This window comes from Monomorium pharaonis, chromosome 4 (assembly GCF_013373865.1).
Source record: "Monomorium pharaonis isolate MP-MQ-018 chromosome 4, ASM1337386v2, whole genome shotgun sequence".
Lineage (NCBI taxonomy): Eukaryota > Metazoa > Arthropoda > Insecta > Hymenoptera > Formicidae > Monomorium > Monomorium pharaonis.
In genome coordinates, this window is record NC_050470.1 from 15,988,001 (window position 1) to 16,007,903 (window position 19,903).

General features: G+C 34.2%; 2 protein-coding genes and 1 long non-coding RNA gene across 9 annotated transcripts in view; 1 reads left to right on the forward strand and 2 right to left on the reverse strand.

The window, feature by feature from the left end:
- Positions 1–19,903, forward strand: part of LOC105836048 (protein sprint) — a 330,029-nt gene that overhangs the window by 52,576 nt on the left and 257,550 nt on the right. The gene's annotated exons all lie outside the window — the stretch shown is intronic.
- LOC118645161 lies at positions 12,681–13,948 on the reverse strand. The gene is made up of 2 exons (XM_036285720.1): positions 13,122–13,948; positions 12,681–12,767 (listed from the first exon to the last, which is right to left on the reverse strand). Exon 1 carries the CDS (start codon positions 13,804–13,806, stop codon positions 13,264–13,266), a length of 543 nt encoding a protein of 180 aa, XP_036141613.1. The 5' UTR covers positions 13,807–13,948; the 3' UTR covers positions 12,681–12,767; positions 13,122–13,263.
- LOC118645162 lies at positions 14,990–19,278 on the reverse strand. Its single transcript, XR_004962964.1, has 2 exons — positions 17,879–19,278; positions 14,990–15,885 (listed from the first exon to the last, which is right to left on the reverse strand). It is a non-coding gene; the product is annotated as an uncharacterized LOC118645162 (long non-coding RNA).

Below are 19,903 nucleotides of genomic sequence, written 5' to 3' on the forward strand. Positions count from 1 at the left end.
TCTCAGACATTTATTTTTGTTTATGTTGTAAAAACATTAATTATTACAAAATATAAACCAGTATTATAAAAATTACACATCGATCTATATTTTCTCATAATTATTGTTGAAATAGGGGACTTTGTATAAAAAGTATTTTTATTATGCTATTAGGTGTAATATTTTAAGATATATGGGTGATTCAAAACGCGACTCAGGGGTCCTTGCAAAGACATTCCTGAGTTAATTCTGACACGATTTTTCCTTTACGAAAATTTTATCCAAAGCTTACTTTTTGAATTATTAAATAAAATAGTTATCGAATCACGAGAGGCATACAGAAGGCAGAGACGGCGCGACTCATCATCCAACACAGGTGATTACAAATTTGATGTCTTCATACTGCTTGGCGGATAAATAATTTTGTCGGGAATGAACAACACTTTACATATAACACTTCACCTGTAACTAACTCATAAGTATCGATAAGTCATGACTTTATTTCTTTCTTGTCATACAATACGCATTGAATTTATTCACGCACTTGATTGAATGTTTTATGAATCTATCGGTTTATTACTATTAATGATTACCAAGTAATCATTCTGCGGTTTATTTTTATTAAAAAACAATTCAGATTACAGTAATTACAGATTACGCACTTACAGTAATCAGTCAGAAAATTGTTGTTCTTTACAAAATGTATCACGTACCAATATTTTTGTAGATTTACACACACTCACACATGAACAAATCTATCTGTCCGTTGCTATTAATTACTACACCGGTAAATTACTCAGCGACCGAAAATTATTCGAAGAAAAATGTGTTTGCACAACGCATGTAACTCGCCGCAGAGACTCAATGTCAACAGAACGAGTCAATGTTAAGTTTTTTGAAGAGCATTAAGTGTGTAAATTTATATTGATAATTGCAGTCTATAAATCATGGTTTCAATATACCATGATAATGTTGACTATTAATTAATCGGAAGTTCCCAATAAAACAGTACGTGATATCCACGTTAATACTACGTGGATCGGCATCGTAAAATCCACGTAAATATTCGAGTGGACATCTGCTCAAAAACAGTACTAAAATCTATATGAATGCAATCATAGATTCGACGTAGAAACCACGTAAAAATTTAACGAACTTTAAAAACATCCTCGTAATATACACGTACTCTCTAAATTTCTTGGAGTAAAACGTCACTCCAAAAGAATGGAATTTTACTCTAAGCGAAAATGAAATACGGCCACTCGAAATGGAGTGACATCTCACGTCTTATAAGAATGAATTTTTCGCTCGATACGCGATCTCTTAATTTGACTGAAGTGAAGGTCACTTTTCTTGTAGTTCACCTAATAAAAATGAGTAAATCATAAAAGTATTGTGTGGCGGTCCTCTTCTACATTGGGCAGGAAGCTAATTATTGCTTGTCTTAATCGTGCTGCGGATAGTCTTTATATAGCGCGTCGGGTGCACCTTACTCCCGAGAGTTACGTTATAGATCAAGTCAATAGATATTATTAGAGAGATAAACAACATATAGTTAAACTATATTTATATAAATATAAAATAAACATACACATATACACATATACACGCACGCGCGCGCACCACACACACACACACACACACACACACACACACACACACACACACACACACACACATATTATCTTTTCTACAAAAATAATGATATCAAAATATTTTGTGCCAATTATAGTAATAATAATAAAGATATCTACATGAATTGAAACATCTACCGTATTATTATACTTTGACCAGTATTCACCCAGCAAACACAAAGTTACATGTAACGTGCTTGTTAGTTGTAATTTTCCACTTAATAATATAATTGTAATATAACACACGTGTTATATTACAATCCCAAGTAGCAAGGTGTCGTCTAATTGACGTCATTTTTTGGTCATTTTATGACGAAGCAGACGTCACTAATTGACGTCTTAATGACATTAAAATGACGGTTTAATGTCACAGACCGTTGACGTCACAATAAAGACGACATTTTAACGTCATTTTTATGACTATCCCAGGTAGTAAAAGTCGCCGTTATTTTGACGTTTTAGAAAATATTTCGGATATATGTTCTATATATGCAGTACTTGCATTGTGAAAATATTGAAATAACATAATTATAATGTAAAAAAAAAAAATTTATGTTGTTTCTCAACAAGCATCGTTACCCACCACACCATAGCCACAACTGGGATTGTCTAACTTTCGCGGTCATCCATCCAACTCTGAACCGCCGTCGACGTTGCTTGACTTCGAAGATCGTACGCAACCTGGCACCTTGTGGTGACCAATGAACACTTGATGCTCATGAATACATATTTGTTATAGATCAGTTCAATAGTCAGAAACATGAAACTTGTAGTTAACTAATATTTTTATAAATAAATATAAATTTACAGTTTTTTTTCGGATTTTTACATATGTGAAATAACATGTGGAAAAACTTATAAAAATTTTTGCTCTGTTTTTTTAATAAAGCTAAATTATACTCTAGACAGCACGCAATATTTATAAAATATTTATAAAATATCAATTAACTGACGTTATTAATTAGTCAAGAATATGACGTCGAAAATACGTTGTAGGATGGATAAATGACTGACGTAATTAATAGGTCAAAAAATGACGTTACTATTACGTCTTAATTTGATAACATGACATCCGCGACCTTAAATGACGAATTATTGACGTCCAGTGGACGTCACCTTGCTGCCTGGGATTACATTGTTGAATGGGAAATGACAACTAACAGGCACGTTACATGTAACTTGGTATTTGGTGGGCATAAATTCCCCAAAAAGACAAAAAATTTATTTTCTATGCGAAAGTAAAGATACAAAGAAAATGTGCCAAATATGAAAGTGGATGTTCATATGAACTAGAAGATCTACTTTTACAAATAATTATTTATACAAATATTACAAATACATATTTTATTACAAAAACTTGACGCCGCTAAACCGAATAATTTGCCATATAATGCCATTACGGTTTTTATTGTAAAAAAATTATAATTTTAGTAATTATTATTTGTTATTAAGTAATTATTATTTTAGTATGTAAGTTAGATTGTAAGAAATTGTATTAAAGCAAATTATTCGGTTTAGCGGCGCCAAGTTTTTGTAGAAAAATATTTATTATTTTCGCGCATTTTCTTTATATCATTACTTTTGTAGAGAAAATAAATTTTTTGTTTTTTTGGAGGATTTATGATTACTGGTCAAAGAATAATAATACGGTAGATGTTTCAGTTCATATAAATAACCATTATTATAGTTGGCGCAAAATATTTTGATATCATTATTTTTAGAAAAGGTTAATGCGTGCGTGTGTAATTCTTTATTTAAAATAATTGTTAGTTTAATAATTAAAGTTAGATTTTGGTTGAAATAAAAAGGTCTGTGATGTTTAAATATACAGAAGTACATTATAAAACAGCGTGTGAATCGTGTTAAAGTCCTCTCTAAATATATCTATTCTGTCGCTAAATTACCGCCATCTTCTTGGTCAAGTGAAGAGGAGAAAATGTTAAGGATCTTTTTCATAAGATTCTTTATTCTTGTTTTCTTCAGAGGGTGCGTCCTTTTTTATACATCTGAATGCACTTCGCAGCTCGTTAATAGGTAAAAATGTCACTGGCGCTCGCTAGCAAACCATGTATTGAGAACCGTCCCATCGTCATGGCAACCCCCATAGTCCGATCTCACACAGGCGGTTAACTTCACTATGCTCCAAGAGGAGGGGAATGTATCCTCAATATCACCATTACTTCTTACATTGTTTTCAGTTTAATACAATGTGAAATTTGTTCTCTTGAGAAAACTAAAGCATTTTATCCTTATAGAAAAATGAATTATTTTATATAATAGATTTTATCTATAAATATTTTGATAATGTTATATAACGTTATATATTGTATAAATATGTTGCATATATGTAAAACCAATTTTTTTTTTGCAGAAGTTTTATGGGATTCTCGTTTTGACTTTGAAATCTTGTTAATATTACACGTTACTAATTAAATATTTTTAAAATTAAAATTATATGAAAATAAAATATATTTTATGTATTTATGTATACATGTCTCCCCCCCCCCTCTCTCTCTCTCTCTCTCTCTCTTTGTGTGCGTGTGTGTGTGTGTGTATGTAAGATTTTATTATTAAAATTAAATTTGTTTTTGATTGCGTATGATTTAAAAAATACATACATTTTAACGTTTTTATTAAAAATATTCTCTTTAAACTGTACAAAAAATTTATAAATGTAGCTTATAGGTTAAGTCCCCAATCAGCAAAACAATATTTTTAAAATGTTTTCATTAATATTTAAAAAATATTTTTAAAAACATTTCTAAAAACGTTAAAAATAATGAGATAAGTTCCCTTTTTTAAATTAGAAAAACGTTTTTTTAAATGTTTGGACAAATATTTTTTTAACATTTACCCAGATAGCCAAAAAAAGGCAACGTGTTGTTATCTTGCTATCACTTATTCTCTATTAATTTTATCAAACTAAAGCCAAGGTGTTTCCGCAAACTGTCTGTTGTTCTGACATCATATAAAATTCTACATTAGAATTCAACAAACTGACGGCAAGTTGTCAACATGCATGCACAATTGCTGTCAATGTGACAAGTTTATTATTCCTCAATGCATGCACTTATAATTTTATAAATTCACGAAGGTTATTTGCTCTCCTGATGTTAACTTCGATCCACGTTAAATTACAATGACAGCAAATTGTGGGCAAGTTCACAACATACATGCAGTGCATTAATTTGTCCGATATGTTTAATCTCGCTTGGCTATCTGGGTAATAAATATTTGTTTTAAAGTTTAAGAAAACGTTTTTTTGACATTTGGTAAATAATTTTTTAAATATTTACTAAACATATTTACAACAAAAGAAAAAAATTGATTGCATTATTAAATAATTTTGATAAATTCAACGTAACCTCACCAATCTAGCATTATAAATTTCTACGATAATTTTGTAAAGGGGAGAAGACTATACATGTTTCAGCTAAGCCACAGTACCTGTTAGAACATGTTTAATTTATGCGCCTGAAAAAACGGTCACCTATTCAAGTGTCAACCATTCCCGACGTTGCTTGACTTCGAAGATCGTACACATCGTAATGCTTCGTGATAATCCATGAATACTTTATGTTAATGCATACATATTTGTTATAGATCATTTCAATAGATGTTGTCAGAAGGATGAAACATGTATAGTTAACTTATATTTTTATAAATAAGTATAAAGTATTACAATTTTTTACTGATTTTCACATATGCGAAATAGTGTGTGAAATATGAAAAAAATATATTTTTGCTCTGTTCGTAAAAAAAGAAAAAATTGACGTCACTTTTTATAATTTTTGAGTATTATTAATATGCCATATTATTTCAATAAGTGCAATGTTGTCTTAATCTCCCCTTATTAAAGAAACATTAAATAAGTGTTACGTAAAAATTATTTTAAACAATTTATTAAAATCTTAAATTAATAGTAAATATATGTTTTAAATTATTATTTTAAATAATTAATTATTATAATATAAATATTAAATCTATATTAAATAAAGATTTTTTAAATACTTTTTAAAATATTTTTTAAAGGTTTAAATAAATATTACATAAATATTAAATAAATGTTATGTAAATATTATTTTAAACGTTTCATTAAAATGTTAAATTAATATCAAATAAATATTAATTTTTTTTTAGTAGTTTATTTTATTTAATTACCCCTCTCTCTCGGGTTTTGGGGAGACTTCCTGTTTTTACATCGATTCTACATTGTGTGTCTCATCTCATACTTATTCCTATTCTTTACTATTTACAAAACTCTTACTATCTAAATTACAATACATATATTTATACATTTTTTAATTTTTAACATAAGAATTAAAAAATTTTTAAATACTTAAATTAATTTAAGTACTTAAACATAAAGAAAGAGGACAAAAAGAGAGAGATAAAATACATATACATGCATATATATGTATATACACATACATGCTTAACGTACATATATTTATACAATGTATATTTATATATGTATATACATTTATATATGTATATTTATATTATATATGTATATACATATACACATATATACATATAAACATTACACAATTATTTTCTTCTCTTTCTTTCTCTCTCTCTTTCTCTGTTATCTATTCTTCGTCTTTGTTATCTTTAAAAAAATCTTGTTTCCCTCTGTTTTCTATTTTATTTTATTTTACTCTTTTTCGTAGTTCCTCTTAACATATTTATAATTCTCTCTCTTTCTCCTTCTATTTCTTCTCCTTTCTCTATCTCTCTTCTCCTTGTTTAGGATCATGCATGTTTATATGTATAACATACTTGCATACTTACCTGATAAAAAATTTTTTATGAAAAAGTATATAAAAATCTATAGAATTATGTATCAAAAATGTCCATGAAAAATTTTATATTGTATATTTTTATGTAACTTTAAATAATTTTATATAATTCTGGTATAATTCTATATTTATACGTGGTTTGATATGAAAAATTTTTTATCGGGAAAAAATTACTCATATATGAACATATGTAATTAAATATAATTATGTATAATTATATATAATTGTAAATAAGTAATTTTTTCCCGATAAAAAATTTTTCATATAAGAGCATATATAAATCTATAGAATTATATTTAAATTATATAAAATTATATAAAATTATGTAAAATTATATTAAAATATACAATATAAAATTTTGCATGGACATTTTTGATACATAATTCTGTAGATTTTTATATACTTTTACATGAAAAATTTTTCATCGGATACATATTATTACATATCATTACACAATGTTAACCTAATTTTCTTCCTTCTTTTTTCTTCCTTTCTTTTTGTCTGTCTTTCTATCTCTCGGTATCTAACCACAAATCGCCGTAGTCAAATCACATCATTAAACTATCAAAACTGTCAAACTGTCGAACTGTCAACTAAACTGTGCGACGTTACTACCATCTACGTCTGCAACCTCGTCGTGGATTAACGGTAATTAGTAGATTAATTATAGTTGAGCGCCAGGCACAATTTCTCACGCCGCACAAAAATTCGAGACGCAACTTCACTCACGACGGCTTGGTCCCCGCTAGTCCGTCCCTACACGAAGTGATAGAGGGGCAGAGTTCTTTAGATTTTAATACTCGTTGGAGGAAGAGAGGAGATTTGTATGGATATTAATGACTCAACTTTTAATTAAGACAAAATATAATATATTAGAACATGTGTCGCAGTTACCGCCAATGGCGGATCACGTACATTATAAGTGCGAGCTGAGCTTGATACTTCTACAATAGCGAACCGCGTTACGGCCCAATCATTCTCCGGCACGCCCAGTTTGCGTGCTCTCGGTAAGCCCTCGCGGCGGGCGAGTTTCCGGACGATTTCGCCCTCAGGCGATAAGGTCTCAATTTCCAAATAAATTTGTCTGATCTCCGCGATACAATGACTATTGGCTCAGCGATTTCCGTGGGGAGAGCGATAGGCGTAAAGATATTTAATCCTAGTGACGGAGACGTCCATGGCAGCGTATCGCTGATCTCGGTATTATGCAGTCAATTAGCAGTCGCGGGAGCCGTTTCGTCTCCGTCCTTATCGCACGGTCGAAGTGGTGGCTTTACAAAATACGGGAGACATGTCGATGGCTGGACCGCACTCGTCACCGGTTTGCCGAACAGTGAGTCGCTAAAGGCACCCGCAGGCGCCGGTAGCGATCCGCGCATCGATTAGCGCGTGGATCAGCGCATTGACTCGCGCGCTAGGATCCTATGATCGCTGGAGCGTCCTTCCGTTAGTCCTTTCGGATCTCGCTGCCTGATTGCGCTCTCCGCACTGACAACGCTCCATTCGTAGGGCCGCAAGTACGCACGGCTCGATCGCCCGCTTGGCTAGCTGGATCGGTCCGGAATTGATCAGACTCCTTCTTGATTGTTCACCTTGAGGCCGTGTCGACCGCGCCAGTTGGGGTCCTCCGCCCGAGTACAGGACGCGAGGGTGCACACAGTTCCACCTTGACGTCGGCTGTCACAATGTTCCGTCATGTCCGGCTCCATCCCCTTCTAAAAGAAGCGAGTTCGACCGTCGATCCTATTCCTCTTATCTGGTAATTATACCGATTACCTGACCTTTCGCGTGTGGTCCTTTGGGGTCCCGCCGCACCAACCCAGCATCTTCTCAATGGTCGCGCAACGGCTGCTCCGTTACCTACAGTGATTATTCCTGGCACATCACTTCCTTCATGGTTTCCGCCCTTCGCTATGCGGGTTGCTAAGATCTCAGTACTAAAATAAGCGTAAGAGAAAGAGAGACCGTCACCACTCTCGGGGCAGGGTGCGGTTTCCGAATGACCCCTCCCGGCCGAGCCGTTTCGGCCCTTATGACGAACGAAAAACGTCACGTCACAACTGTCAAATTACAACTCTCACACACGAAGTGAGTCAAGCAAGACAGCCAATCATAATCGGAATAAAGCGGCAACAATACAATCGCGATTAACAGCCAACTTTAGGGCTATTTTAAAAGAGGACTAGAACATGCGCGCGCTTCGTGCTCGCCAAATGTTGTTTTTTTATTTGTTATTACACCCTGCATAAAATTACGGGTACAGTTCCGAAAAGGATAATCCTCCGATCGCGTTGAAATTTTAACCAAAGCTCACTCTTGATTAGAAAAAAAAGTTCTTAAAAGGATTTTTGGCGACAAAGCCTCGTTTGCCCCTCAGCCCCCTTCAAAGTTTTTACAGTTCTTACTAAATATCTCGGAAAATATTGATTTTAGAAAAAATAGTTTGAAACAAAAAATGAAGCTTATAAAAAGCTCTACAAAAAAGGTTATATACATTTTTTACGTAAACCTATTATTTTGGCTGTTATGACCCAAAATAACTCGCAACTCAAAAAAAAATTGTATTGGAAAACTGCAAACACATGTGAACTTTACTTTGTTTGCAATGTGTACACGGGTTAGCAACTTGGACGGGGCGGGTGCGGGAGGGGGGCCGAAGGCCCCCTCTGCACCCCGCGCGCGTGCGCGCGCGCGTGTGTGTGTGTGTGTTTTGTATACCGCGCATTTTCGATATCTATATTTTACGCTAATATTTTCCGAGATATATAATGAAAATTTAAAAAATTTTGATTAAAAAAATACTTTTTTTCTTTATAACAGCCAAAATAATAGGTTTACGTAAAAAATGTATATAAACTTTTTTGTAGAGCTTTTTATGAGCTTCATTTTTTGTTTGAAACTTTTTTCTCTAAAATCAATATTTTTCGAGATTAAAAACAAATTATAGAAGTTGTTCGACCTTACTGGCTATTTTTATTAGTACAATAACCGCTACGTTTCGACCGTTAATTTGAGTCTTTTTCAAGCGTGTCGATTACAAAACTTAATATGACATCACGCAATTTGTGACGTGTGCCCAGATACGTCATCTACAAATAACATATTATTGTAATATCGGTTACGGCTATTAGATTATAACAAGAATTAATTTACAATAACAACACTTACAAATTGTTTCTCGTATGTCAACTAACATATGTCAAAGATCGTTTGTCAAACATTAAATTAAAATTTTTTTGTTAACTAAAAACTGTTAAGATATGTATCGTTACATGACACATCCGTTAAGATCGATATCTGATGACTAACTGCTAAACAACCACACGCTGTATAGATCCTGTATGGGTCTATAATGTTGAACCGTTGAATAAAAATCAATAACTACTGTGAAAGCTGTCGAATTATAAACTATAATACATAACAATAATAGACGTTTTCATACAAATCCTAAGTCACTTTTATTATCTTATCATATATAGCTGTCAAATTTTCCGTATCTTTTTGCAGATTAATTGTGTGGTCATATTTCTTAATATCTCGGCGATTTCTCGTTTTTTAGTTGAACATTCTTTATGTAAAATTATTGGTTTCGACCAAATCAATGCCTGTTTAATGTGCAATGTTTATTAACGACAGAATGATTATTCGGATTTTTTAGCAGATCGCGTCGATGTTCTTTAATTCGTGTAACAAGATGTCGCTTGGTTTAACTTCTATAATTTGTTTTTAATTTATTCACTGGCGAAGAGAACGACCGTTAAATATTTTTATTTTCGGAGATATTTAGTAAGAACTGTAAAAACTTTGAAGGGGGTTGAGGGGCAAACGAGGCTTTGTCGCCAAAAATCCTTTTAGGGACTTTCTTCTCTAATCAAGGGTGAGCTTTGGTTTAAATTTCAGCGCGATCGGAGGATTACTCTTTTCGGAACTTTATCCAAAATTACTATTGCACATAACATATACACAACTCGTTTATTTCTTAAACATTTCGGCCTTTGAAAAAAGGTTACATAGCTTAATTACATGATAACATAGGATTCTTAATGACTATTTACGCTTTTTTTTGTCATTTCTCGTCTTTAATACATTTTTCATCCATTTTGTACATATATCTATCTCTGATAACATTTTCCTAATAGAGAAATTTTGTAAATTTCACAATTCTGTAAATCCTTCTAATAAGTGTTCTAAAGTCTCTACTTTTAAATTGCATAGTCTATACTTTTTTTTTCCAATATCTATTCCCTAATGCCTTGTTTTCGCAATTAAATCTCGCTATCATTGATTGATCCTTATCTTTATACCCCATTAAAATATACAAAGGCTTCTCATCTATTTTTATTCCTTTGTACAGTCTATTATATTTTGCCCATATTATTTTTTCATATCTTCCTTGTTTTTGTTCGTCTCTGTTTATCTTTTCTAATCCTCCTGCATACGCCTTCTCTTCTAGTCTTATGCCCAATTTCTTCCCGATAAAGTTATCCGGAGAGTAAATTTCAAGTTTAACCAATCACGTGCATGGATCTGGTAGTTTATCTCCTGGATAATTTCAACCGCAAGATAACTGAACGTGAAGAAATCGCCCACTCGGCAAGTAATGTTGTTGAAATATTGTAATATTTGAAAATAATACATAAATATTTCGTTAATATTTTAATTGTAACTTTGCATGTGAAATATTTTAAAAATAAATTTGCACCATATTTTTATAATAATGCAAATGCAATATTTCTGAAATTTTTGAGAGAAGATAAAAAAGTTTGCTTTTATATTTGTATGGCTCCGTAATATTACAAAAGAAATGTGACAAATGCATTATTTCAAAAATATTTCTGGAAAATTATAAAGTAATATTAATATTTCTTACACAATAAATATTTCTGCAAAATATGAAACGCAACATTGCATTTAAAGTATTTCTAAAAATTTTCTGAACGTTTGTGTGGGTAATAAAAATTTAAATTGCTGAAAAAAAATTTCTGCAATACTGCGCAAGAAATATTGCAAACATAATAATTCAGAAACATTTCTGAATGTTTAAAATTGACATAAAAACATATTCTCTATATAATTATATAGTTAATAATGATAACATTAAAGTATACATGAAATAAACAAAAAAAATTATTTTAATGTGCATATATTATTTTATTTAATACTTTATAAATATTTAATATTTTATTGCAATAATTATTGAGATATTACCTTTTCAAACTTATAATTTCCTCGATGCGTTCTCATTCATATAAGTTAAAAAAATTAATATCTTGGTTACTATTGCAACATCGCAAAATAATATGAGACTTTTACTTCAATTCTTTCTATCTTTCTAGTTATTGTATACTTTAGAGCATTCACTTTAAATATTTTTTTTTTATTATTATTTTCTCATGTAACAAGTCTCTTTTTACAATATATTACTTTTTTGTTATAAAACTGTAATGTTATAAAATGAATATTGTGGGGTAGTAACGTGTGTGTATGTGTATGTCACTTCCCACTTAAGAGATATTCCACCGTTTGGAGTTCTTTGGTCGCCCTGAAAAGGGCGGTTTGTCAGGCAGGTGTTAGGCTCCCTCGTTGGCCGGTTGACGTTATAGTGAGGCCACGTACTTTCCATAGAGCTTCTGCGGGTTTGCAGAACCTGGTGTGGTAGCATCAAGACTTCCGTCGTGGTGCACGTGGAGTCGCAGGATTATTGAAAGGAGTGCTGAGTCAGAAGATGCCGGAACCACCTGGAGATTTTGTTTAGACGTTGGCGTCGGTATTAGGCCTGTTCGGCGTCTTTACCGTGCTCTGTAAGAAGTGTGGAGTCCAGTTCCGTTGAATAGGCGGAAGGTCCAAGCTATGAGCTCTCTGTCCAGTAGGTTTGTTCCAGGTCGAGTCGTGGTGTCCTCGTGTTGGTCCGAGTTAGTGACAGTTTTGCTGGCCGTGGTGGCCGATAGGTCTTTCTTCGTCGAGGCAGGATGTTGCCGTCGAGCACACTCCGAGAAGGAGGCCCTAGTGCGAGCGCACTCCGAGAAGGAGGCCCTGGTGCGAGCGCACTCCGTAAGAAGGCCCAAAGTTATCAACTCAACGGGCGCGCTCCGAGGTGGAGGCCCGTTGAGGTAAAAAAGGTTGAATCTAGTGTTAGATTGTTTTAACCGCGCTGCAGGTGGTCCTTATATAGCTGGACCGCTGCATCTCACTCCGCCGTGCACTATTCGGCTAGCGAGCGCGTGTTAATAGACGCGGCGACGCGCGGTGTGGGCGGTGAGCGATGTACGCAGCAGTGTATGCGGTGAGCGCAATATCGTAGGCGCGCTGACTGGAGTGGCGTAAGACCGTAACAATATCTTTTTTTATGTTACTAAAACAAAATAAAGTTTTAAAAAATTATGACAAAATGGAAGTGCTCTGTTACAAATTTCTATAATAATGCAAATCTATAAACATTTATTAAAGTAAACCTTTATTAACATAATCAATGTATTAAACATTTTTTTAATATATTAATTTTAAAACTGTTATATTATATAAAAATAAGATTGCTTACATTAAAAAAATATTGTTATAGAATAATAATAATTGAAATAGGACCGATAAAACTGTCAAAAATAAATATACAAATAAGATCGCCTATATTGATCCATAACAGATCTTGGTGCTGTAACGAGCCGTTCCCCCGCTACCACTAGAACGGAGGTACGACCGTTGCCCCTACCTCGCTCGCTCCCTCCGCTCTTCTCTGTTTCCCTCACCACCAAGTGGAGGGTATATAAACCCTCCACTCGCGACGAGAACCAGAGCTTCCCCGGCCTGCGAAGTGAGCAGACCGTACCTCCTGGTGCAGTGAGCCAGGTTTCCTAACGCGTACTTTGAGCGCCATAACCTCGTATACGATCCTTCCCGGCACGCAGTGAGTGCCTTCCTGACTGCGTACCGAGCGGTAGCTCACCGACACGATCTGTACCCGAGCTCTCGGCCGCGCATTGAGCGGTCGCCGTCGTTCCGACCCGGGGACTCCGCAGTGAGGAGGAACCGGCTCCGCGACTTGTCACCACGCGTGGTGACAACAACAGCGTCGAGCAATCAGCTGATGCGCCGAGCAGCTGATACCGGGCACCGTGCCGACTTCCGCGCCGGTTCACAGCGCCGCTAGCGTCAGGTCTTAGGGCCACAGCGTACCACCGCACCGCTGCCGCCGATACCGCACCCGCCGCCAATCGCCGCGCCGACCGACCGGCGCGCACGCCGCCGTAGCCAACCGAGGCATCACGCCGACACCGACCGCACGCACCGCCGCCAATCAGGGCACCGCACCGATCGCGCGCAGACACGAGCGCATGCCGCGACATAGTCGCCAATAAAGACCTATAATCAAAGATGTGCCAATGGCCCCCCACCATGACTGCTATCCACCATCACTATGTACCCATACGGAGACTGGATGGGGTCTGGGGCTGGGGTCTGGAGTAGTGGAGATAGTAAACAATGTGAACCTGCTCCAAGTTGTACGCAGCCATATAACAGATGCAAATTTAATTTTTCTTGTTCTTCCTGAGTGTATCGTCAAAATATAGTGACCCTCGAGAGTGCAGAGATTGAATTACCTTATAATTTCTGACACATATTCCTTTAACCTATACTGCTCAACACAGAGCACTCTCCCCTTTTCCTTGCCCAGCGTGGGTACGCAATGGCGGATAAACCATGTGACTCAAGTGACCAATCAAAATTGTGTTCGCCATTGGCGAATCTTTGATTGTAGGTCTTTAGTTGCCAGCACCGAACACGCAGACACCTCGCATTTCGAGGACCACACTGTATATATTAGCGCAGGGAATTGTACATATTAGCATAGGCTTATTATTAATTAATAAATCATAGTATTAGACCGAACACACCGTCTTCTCACTTATTCCAGCCCGCCGCCCGGATCCTGAATCCTGCGGCTATCCGTAGCCAATAAGCACACAGGATTCACGGTTACAAAATGGTGCTAAAAAATTTTGGTATAATGTTTATTATTTCTAACTCATATATATGAACTGTGCGCATTTTATCAATCTTGAAAGTCACTAAATATAGACTGACAAGAATGCAACATAGTTCATAAGAAATAGTAAAAATTACACAAATTATTCAGTACCAAAACCCGCTATAAACCAATATAGGCAATTTTATTTTTATCTTTACATTTAACAATTTTATCTGTTTTAATTAATATTATGTTACAACAATATTTTTTAAGTGTATCTGCAATTTCTTGGATAAAATGTATTCAAGATATTTTCTGAAATGTTTCTGCTATCTGCATAGATATGTTTCAGAAATATTTCAGTAATATTATCGAAATATTACTAAAATCTTTCAAAAAGATTGCACTTGAAATGATCGCGGACATTGAAACATTGCAGAAGTATTGCAGAAATAGTCGTAAAATATTCTGTGATATTGCTGTATACATTGTAACATTTCAAATAACATATTTTAGAAACATTACATGCCGAATGGGCGGGCATTAGTCTATCTATTTTCTGAATATTTACTAACTTTAACCTATAATTATCTTATTTTATTTTTTTCTTACTTCGATCCTTTTACTTCCTTCTTTCCTTTAATTTCTCTTCAACATTCCAGAATTATCTTATTCTTCTTTACTTTTTTTTCTTTTCTTCGTATTTCACCACTCTTCTTCCAGCTTCTATCCTTACTTTATTTGTTTTTTTCTTCTTTAGTACTAGATATTGGAGTGTTAAAATCTAAAGTTAATCTGATATACTTCTTTTGAATTGTCTCAACTTTTATTTCTTTTCAGCCCAAATTTTAGCTGCATACAGTAAAATATTTTTTATTAAACTGTGAAACTTAGTCTTTTTTCGAAACAATTTTTTAATTTGATTGTCCTATTCCCCATGCCTATTCCATTGGATCCTTTCTTTTTTAACTGTCTTTCTTATGTGTCTCTCCGTTTTTTTTTTAAAGTAATACCCTAAATATTTGAATCATTTAACTTCTTTGATTTTTTTATTTCACTACTTCCAATTTTTTTAATTTTTCTTTCCATTTCCTTTAGTGAACACTAAAACTTTTGATCTTTCTATATTTAAATTTAGCTCCTTTTTTTCTTAAAATATGATTTGAGATCTATTTATAATTTCTTTCAATTTCTTAGGGCCTTTCGCTATTAATACTTCATTCGTATAAGTGATCAAATTTTCTCCCTACTTATCACGATTCCTCTGCTTGTACTTCTTTTATATATTCTTCTAAGTTTGCCATGTATAACGTAAATAACGTCGGATTCAGTGGGCACAAAGATGTTTACTTTCGTTGTCTAAAATCCTTCTAATATTTTTTCATCTATTCTAACTACATTTTTCGTTCCTCTGTAAAGTAATTATGTTCCTTGATTGTGTGTTATACCGTAATTTTTGTATTATCTTCTTCAATTTGTTTCTGTTTATCCTAAGCCACGCTCAGATCTGCAACAAAGGCACATAACTGTCTTCCTTTCTTCTTTATCTATCGGTTTAATTTTAGTATGTAATTCATTATATATATATATATAGAGGGAGTCCCAGAGCATACTGGTCACTGTTCATAAAAAGGTAGATGGGATCGAGATGAACATAAAAGTTCAATATTGTTGTGGGTTTGGTCTGCTAATAATCGAGATATAAATTTTTTAAATTATGCGAATGAGAGCGCGCCTTGCGCGCCGAAGGAAGGGCTCGAGCCGCTCGAGCCATAGCACGGCCTACTGTTTCAAGCATTGGCTGCCGGCGGCGGCGGGGGAAAGAAGGAGAAGCGTGGCGTCGTCGCCGTTCCCACGTCTCGCCGCACCGCACCTAAGCTCGCGTCGATGGCTGCTACGCACACTCGCAATTACATGACGAGATTATAAATTATTAATAAAAATAGGACAAATTTAAATCGCAATAAACTTTTGTAAATAAGAAAGTCGAAAGAGAGAAAGCAATGGAAACGTATGGAACCTGCAAATAATTTAATATTTGCCGCATCAAATTCTCTCATCGTTTTTTATGGAATATTAAATTAACGAAGATTTATCACGATTGATTCTTTATACATTCTCCTTTCGTAACCATCTTATTAGAAAATTACGAAATGCACGAAATACTATCCCTAATATGCACTCTTTGTAAAATAACACGATAGAAAAATATTCACGTTTTATCTAACGACTTCAGGATAAATTATTCGATGCAACTTCTACGGTAATTATAGGTAATTAGAAATCAATGTTATGTCAAGTATCGTTAGTATGGTTAACTAGAAATGATTTTCTCTTGTATATGATAGAGAACTTCGAATTTCTTCTATCGTTAATACATTATAAGTCACTGAAAATCTGTCGTAATTAATAATGCAATTAAAGGTAGAAGAAACTGTAAGTTTTCTATGGTTATAAAAGAAAATCCTTCGTTGTGTTAACAATACATGATATTGAACATTAATTTTTAAACATAATTATCGTAGCATTGCGCCTAAGCTATCGTGAAATCGTTACATCAAGAGAGGATATTTTTCTGTATTATTACAAAGAGTGTAACATACTATGGATAAGTATTTCGCGCATTTTAGTATGACACCTCTCTCTCCCTCTCTCTCTCTCTCTCTCTCTCTCTTTCTCTCTCTCTCTCTTTCCCTCTCAAGCACTACGTAGTACACAAATACAATAAATATTACCACGTTTAACAACATCTTTAGTTTGTACTATTCTACTTTCATTATGTGTAATTTGAATAAAATAAAATTTTAACAATTATCATTTCTTTATATTTTTAGTGTTACACACGATCGAAAAAAAAATTATCAAAAATTATCACTAAAACTGCGCTAAATAATCAGCACGATACTTTCTTTCTGAGTGTCGTATCGTGTTTAATGTTAAAAATGTTAAAAAATAGTAATATTGTTAAACAAATTTTATGACATTTAATGAAACTCTAATAATATTGATTGGAACTGTAGAGAGAGAGAGAGAGAGAGAGAGAGAGAGAGAGAGAGAGAGAGAGAGAGAGAGAGAGAGAGAGAGAGAGAGAGAGAGAGAGAGAGAGAGAGAGAGAGAGAGAGGAGAGAGAGAGAGAGAGAAGGAGATATATTTTTCTTTCCTTTCTCCTCTTGGGAGAGAGGAGGAGAGAGAGAGAGAGAGAGAGGAGACGAGAGAAGAGAGAGAGAGAGAGGAGAGGAGAGAGAGAGAGAGAGAGAGAGAGAGAAGAGAGAGAGGAGAGAGAGAGAGAGAGAGAGAGAGGAGAGAGAGAGAGAGTGGGGGTGGGTGGGAAAGACGTTCATACACACGCACGCATATACTTTTTCTCTCTCTCTCTCTCTTTCTTTTACATAAACACGGCATACACACACGTCGCGTGTAGCAATCAGCTGGTTGCAGCGTCTGACGCACAAACACTTATACACTCTCTCATTTGATCACTCACTCACCTGCTCACTCACCTTGTAGCAGCGTAGCCAATTTTTATGCTTATGAACAATCATTAGAGATGGTTTTTAAAGATGTGCGACACATCCAACTTTCTCGTTTTTGCTAATTACATTCAATTGACACAATACAAATTACGGGTTTACTGTTTATTCATTCACTATCGATTTCCAAAAATTACTTTACTCATCGTTTCCAAAAATTACTTTAAAAGAAACGCGAATGCAAATAGCATTCGAAGGACTCGACGCGAAGCGACGGACCGCAAAGATTGCACGACGATGACTACGAGGGTTATGTTTACAACGTGCAGCGACTGGGATCAAGAATGCCGGCGCCGTGGTAGAAGTCGCTGTCGCGACTGTTGCCATCTACGGCGCCGCATCCTTGGCTGCGTGGCGCGTAATTGACGCGAGCGGCGAGATAAGACAAACGATCGGCTAAAACCTTTGCACTGCTAATTCGGTAGAAAATGTGAAACGTATGACGTACTTAAAAAAATTAATTATTGATTATAATTAGTAACTATTTCTAATTATAATAAATAATTATTATTTTAAAAAGCATGTATTATACGTTATTACGTTTTCGAAACTATTGCAGTTACAATACAAAAGTCTCAATCAATCGCAAGAATAATGTAATTAATAAATTACATTTGAGAAAATTAATTTTTATTCTGCTCATGAGAGATGTTCCACCGTCGAAATGTATTGGTCGCTCTAAAAAGAGCGAATTGGTTAAAAAATTTTTTTAACTAGATGCTCAAAATGCCCGCCATCCATCCTAACGCATGCTCTCATGCGTTTTAATAAATTTCTTTCGACATTCTCCATTACTTCTTCGTCGATATCCCGAACAGCAAATCGTAATCTTGTCTCTAGGTTTTCGATATCTTCGGGAAGCGTTTTATAAATTACTTCCTTACAATATCCCCATAAGAAGAAGTCCAGAAGATTAAGATCCGGAGATCTTGCGGGCCAACGCATCGGGCCGTATCGACCCATCCAGTGTCCGGAGAAATGCTCGTTTAAGTAATTCGTAACAATCCTGGCATTGTTTGGCCCGTCTTGTTGAAAGATAATCTTGTTTCTTTCAAATAATGGTACATTTTCTAGGAAATCTGGTAAATTTTCTGTTAAAAAATCGACGTAGGTTCTTCCAGTTAAAATATCTGGGAGAATAACTGGACCAAGTATGTCAGTGCCTCTTATTCCAGCCCACACATTAAGTTTCCAACAAAACGCAAATACTAACCCCGCACGTCACAAGTCACAACGCAACGTCGCGAGCTATCAATATCGGCGCGAAACTCGCCACGGAGTCTCGATCTCTTTTTAGAATAATGTTTTAAATTTTAAAACAAATAATATTTTGAATTAAATTACGCATTTATGTTAAAAAATTTCAATTTTTGAACACTGATTCGAAGACTGTTTAATATTTTTAATAATTTTGAAAATATAAGTATTCTAATATTTATATAAGTTACATAAAATATTTAATTTTATTTAGACAGTATCAACGGTTATTAAATTTTACATTTTATTCAACGCATAAATTAGTACTCATTATAAAATATATTTATGAAAAATAAAATTTTATAAGTTTAAAATCTGTTTAAAATATATTTTTATTTATATTAATAAATATTATAAGAAAGTACTTATTTCAAATTTTTTTTATAAAAAATAGAAAATATTTTAAATTTAAAATTTGCTTAAAATATTTTTTTGTTCGTATCAATATAAAATCTGATTTAAGATATATGCTTTTTGTGTATGTCAAAAAATAATACACTGCACTGAGAAAAATTTCCCAGGCTTTTTCCGATGAAAAGAATCGGATCATCCATCGAAAAAGTAACAAAATGAATATTTCCGATTACATTGAACGGACAAAATATCCGTTCACAGTTTATGGGAAAGTCGTATGAAAATTTCGCTTTGTGAATGTCATTAGGTTTTTTGCTACTTCTTGGCTACTGCATAAGACCAAGAATCGAGGCTTAAAATTTTATTTTTATATTATCTTTATCA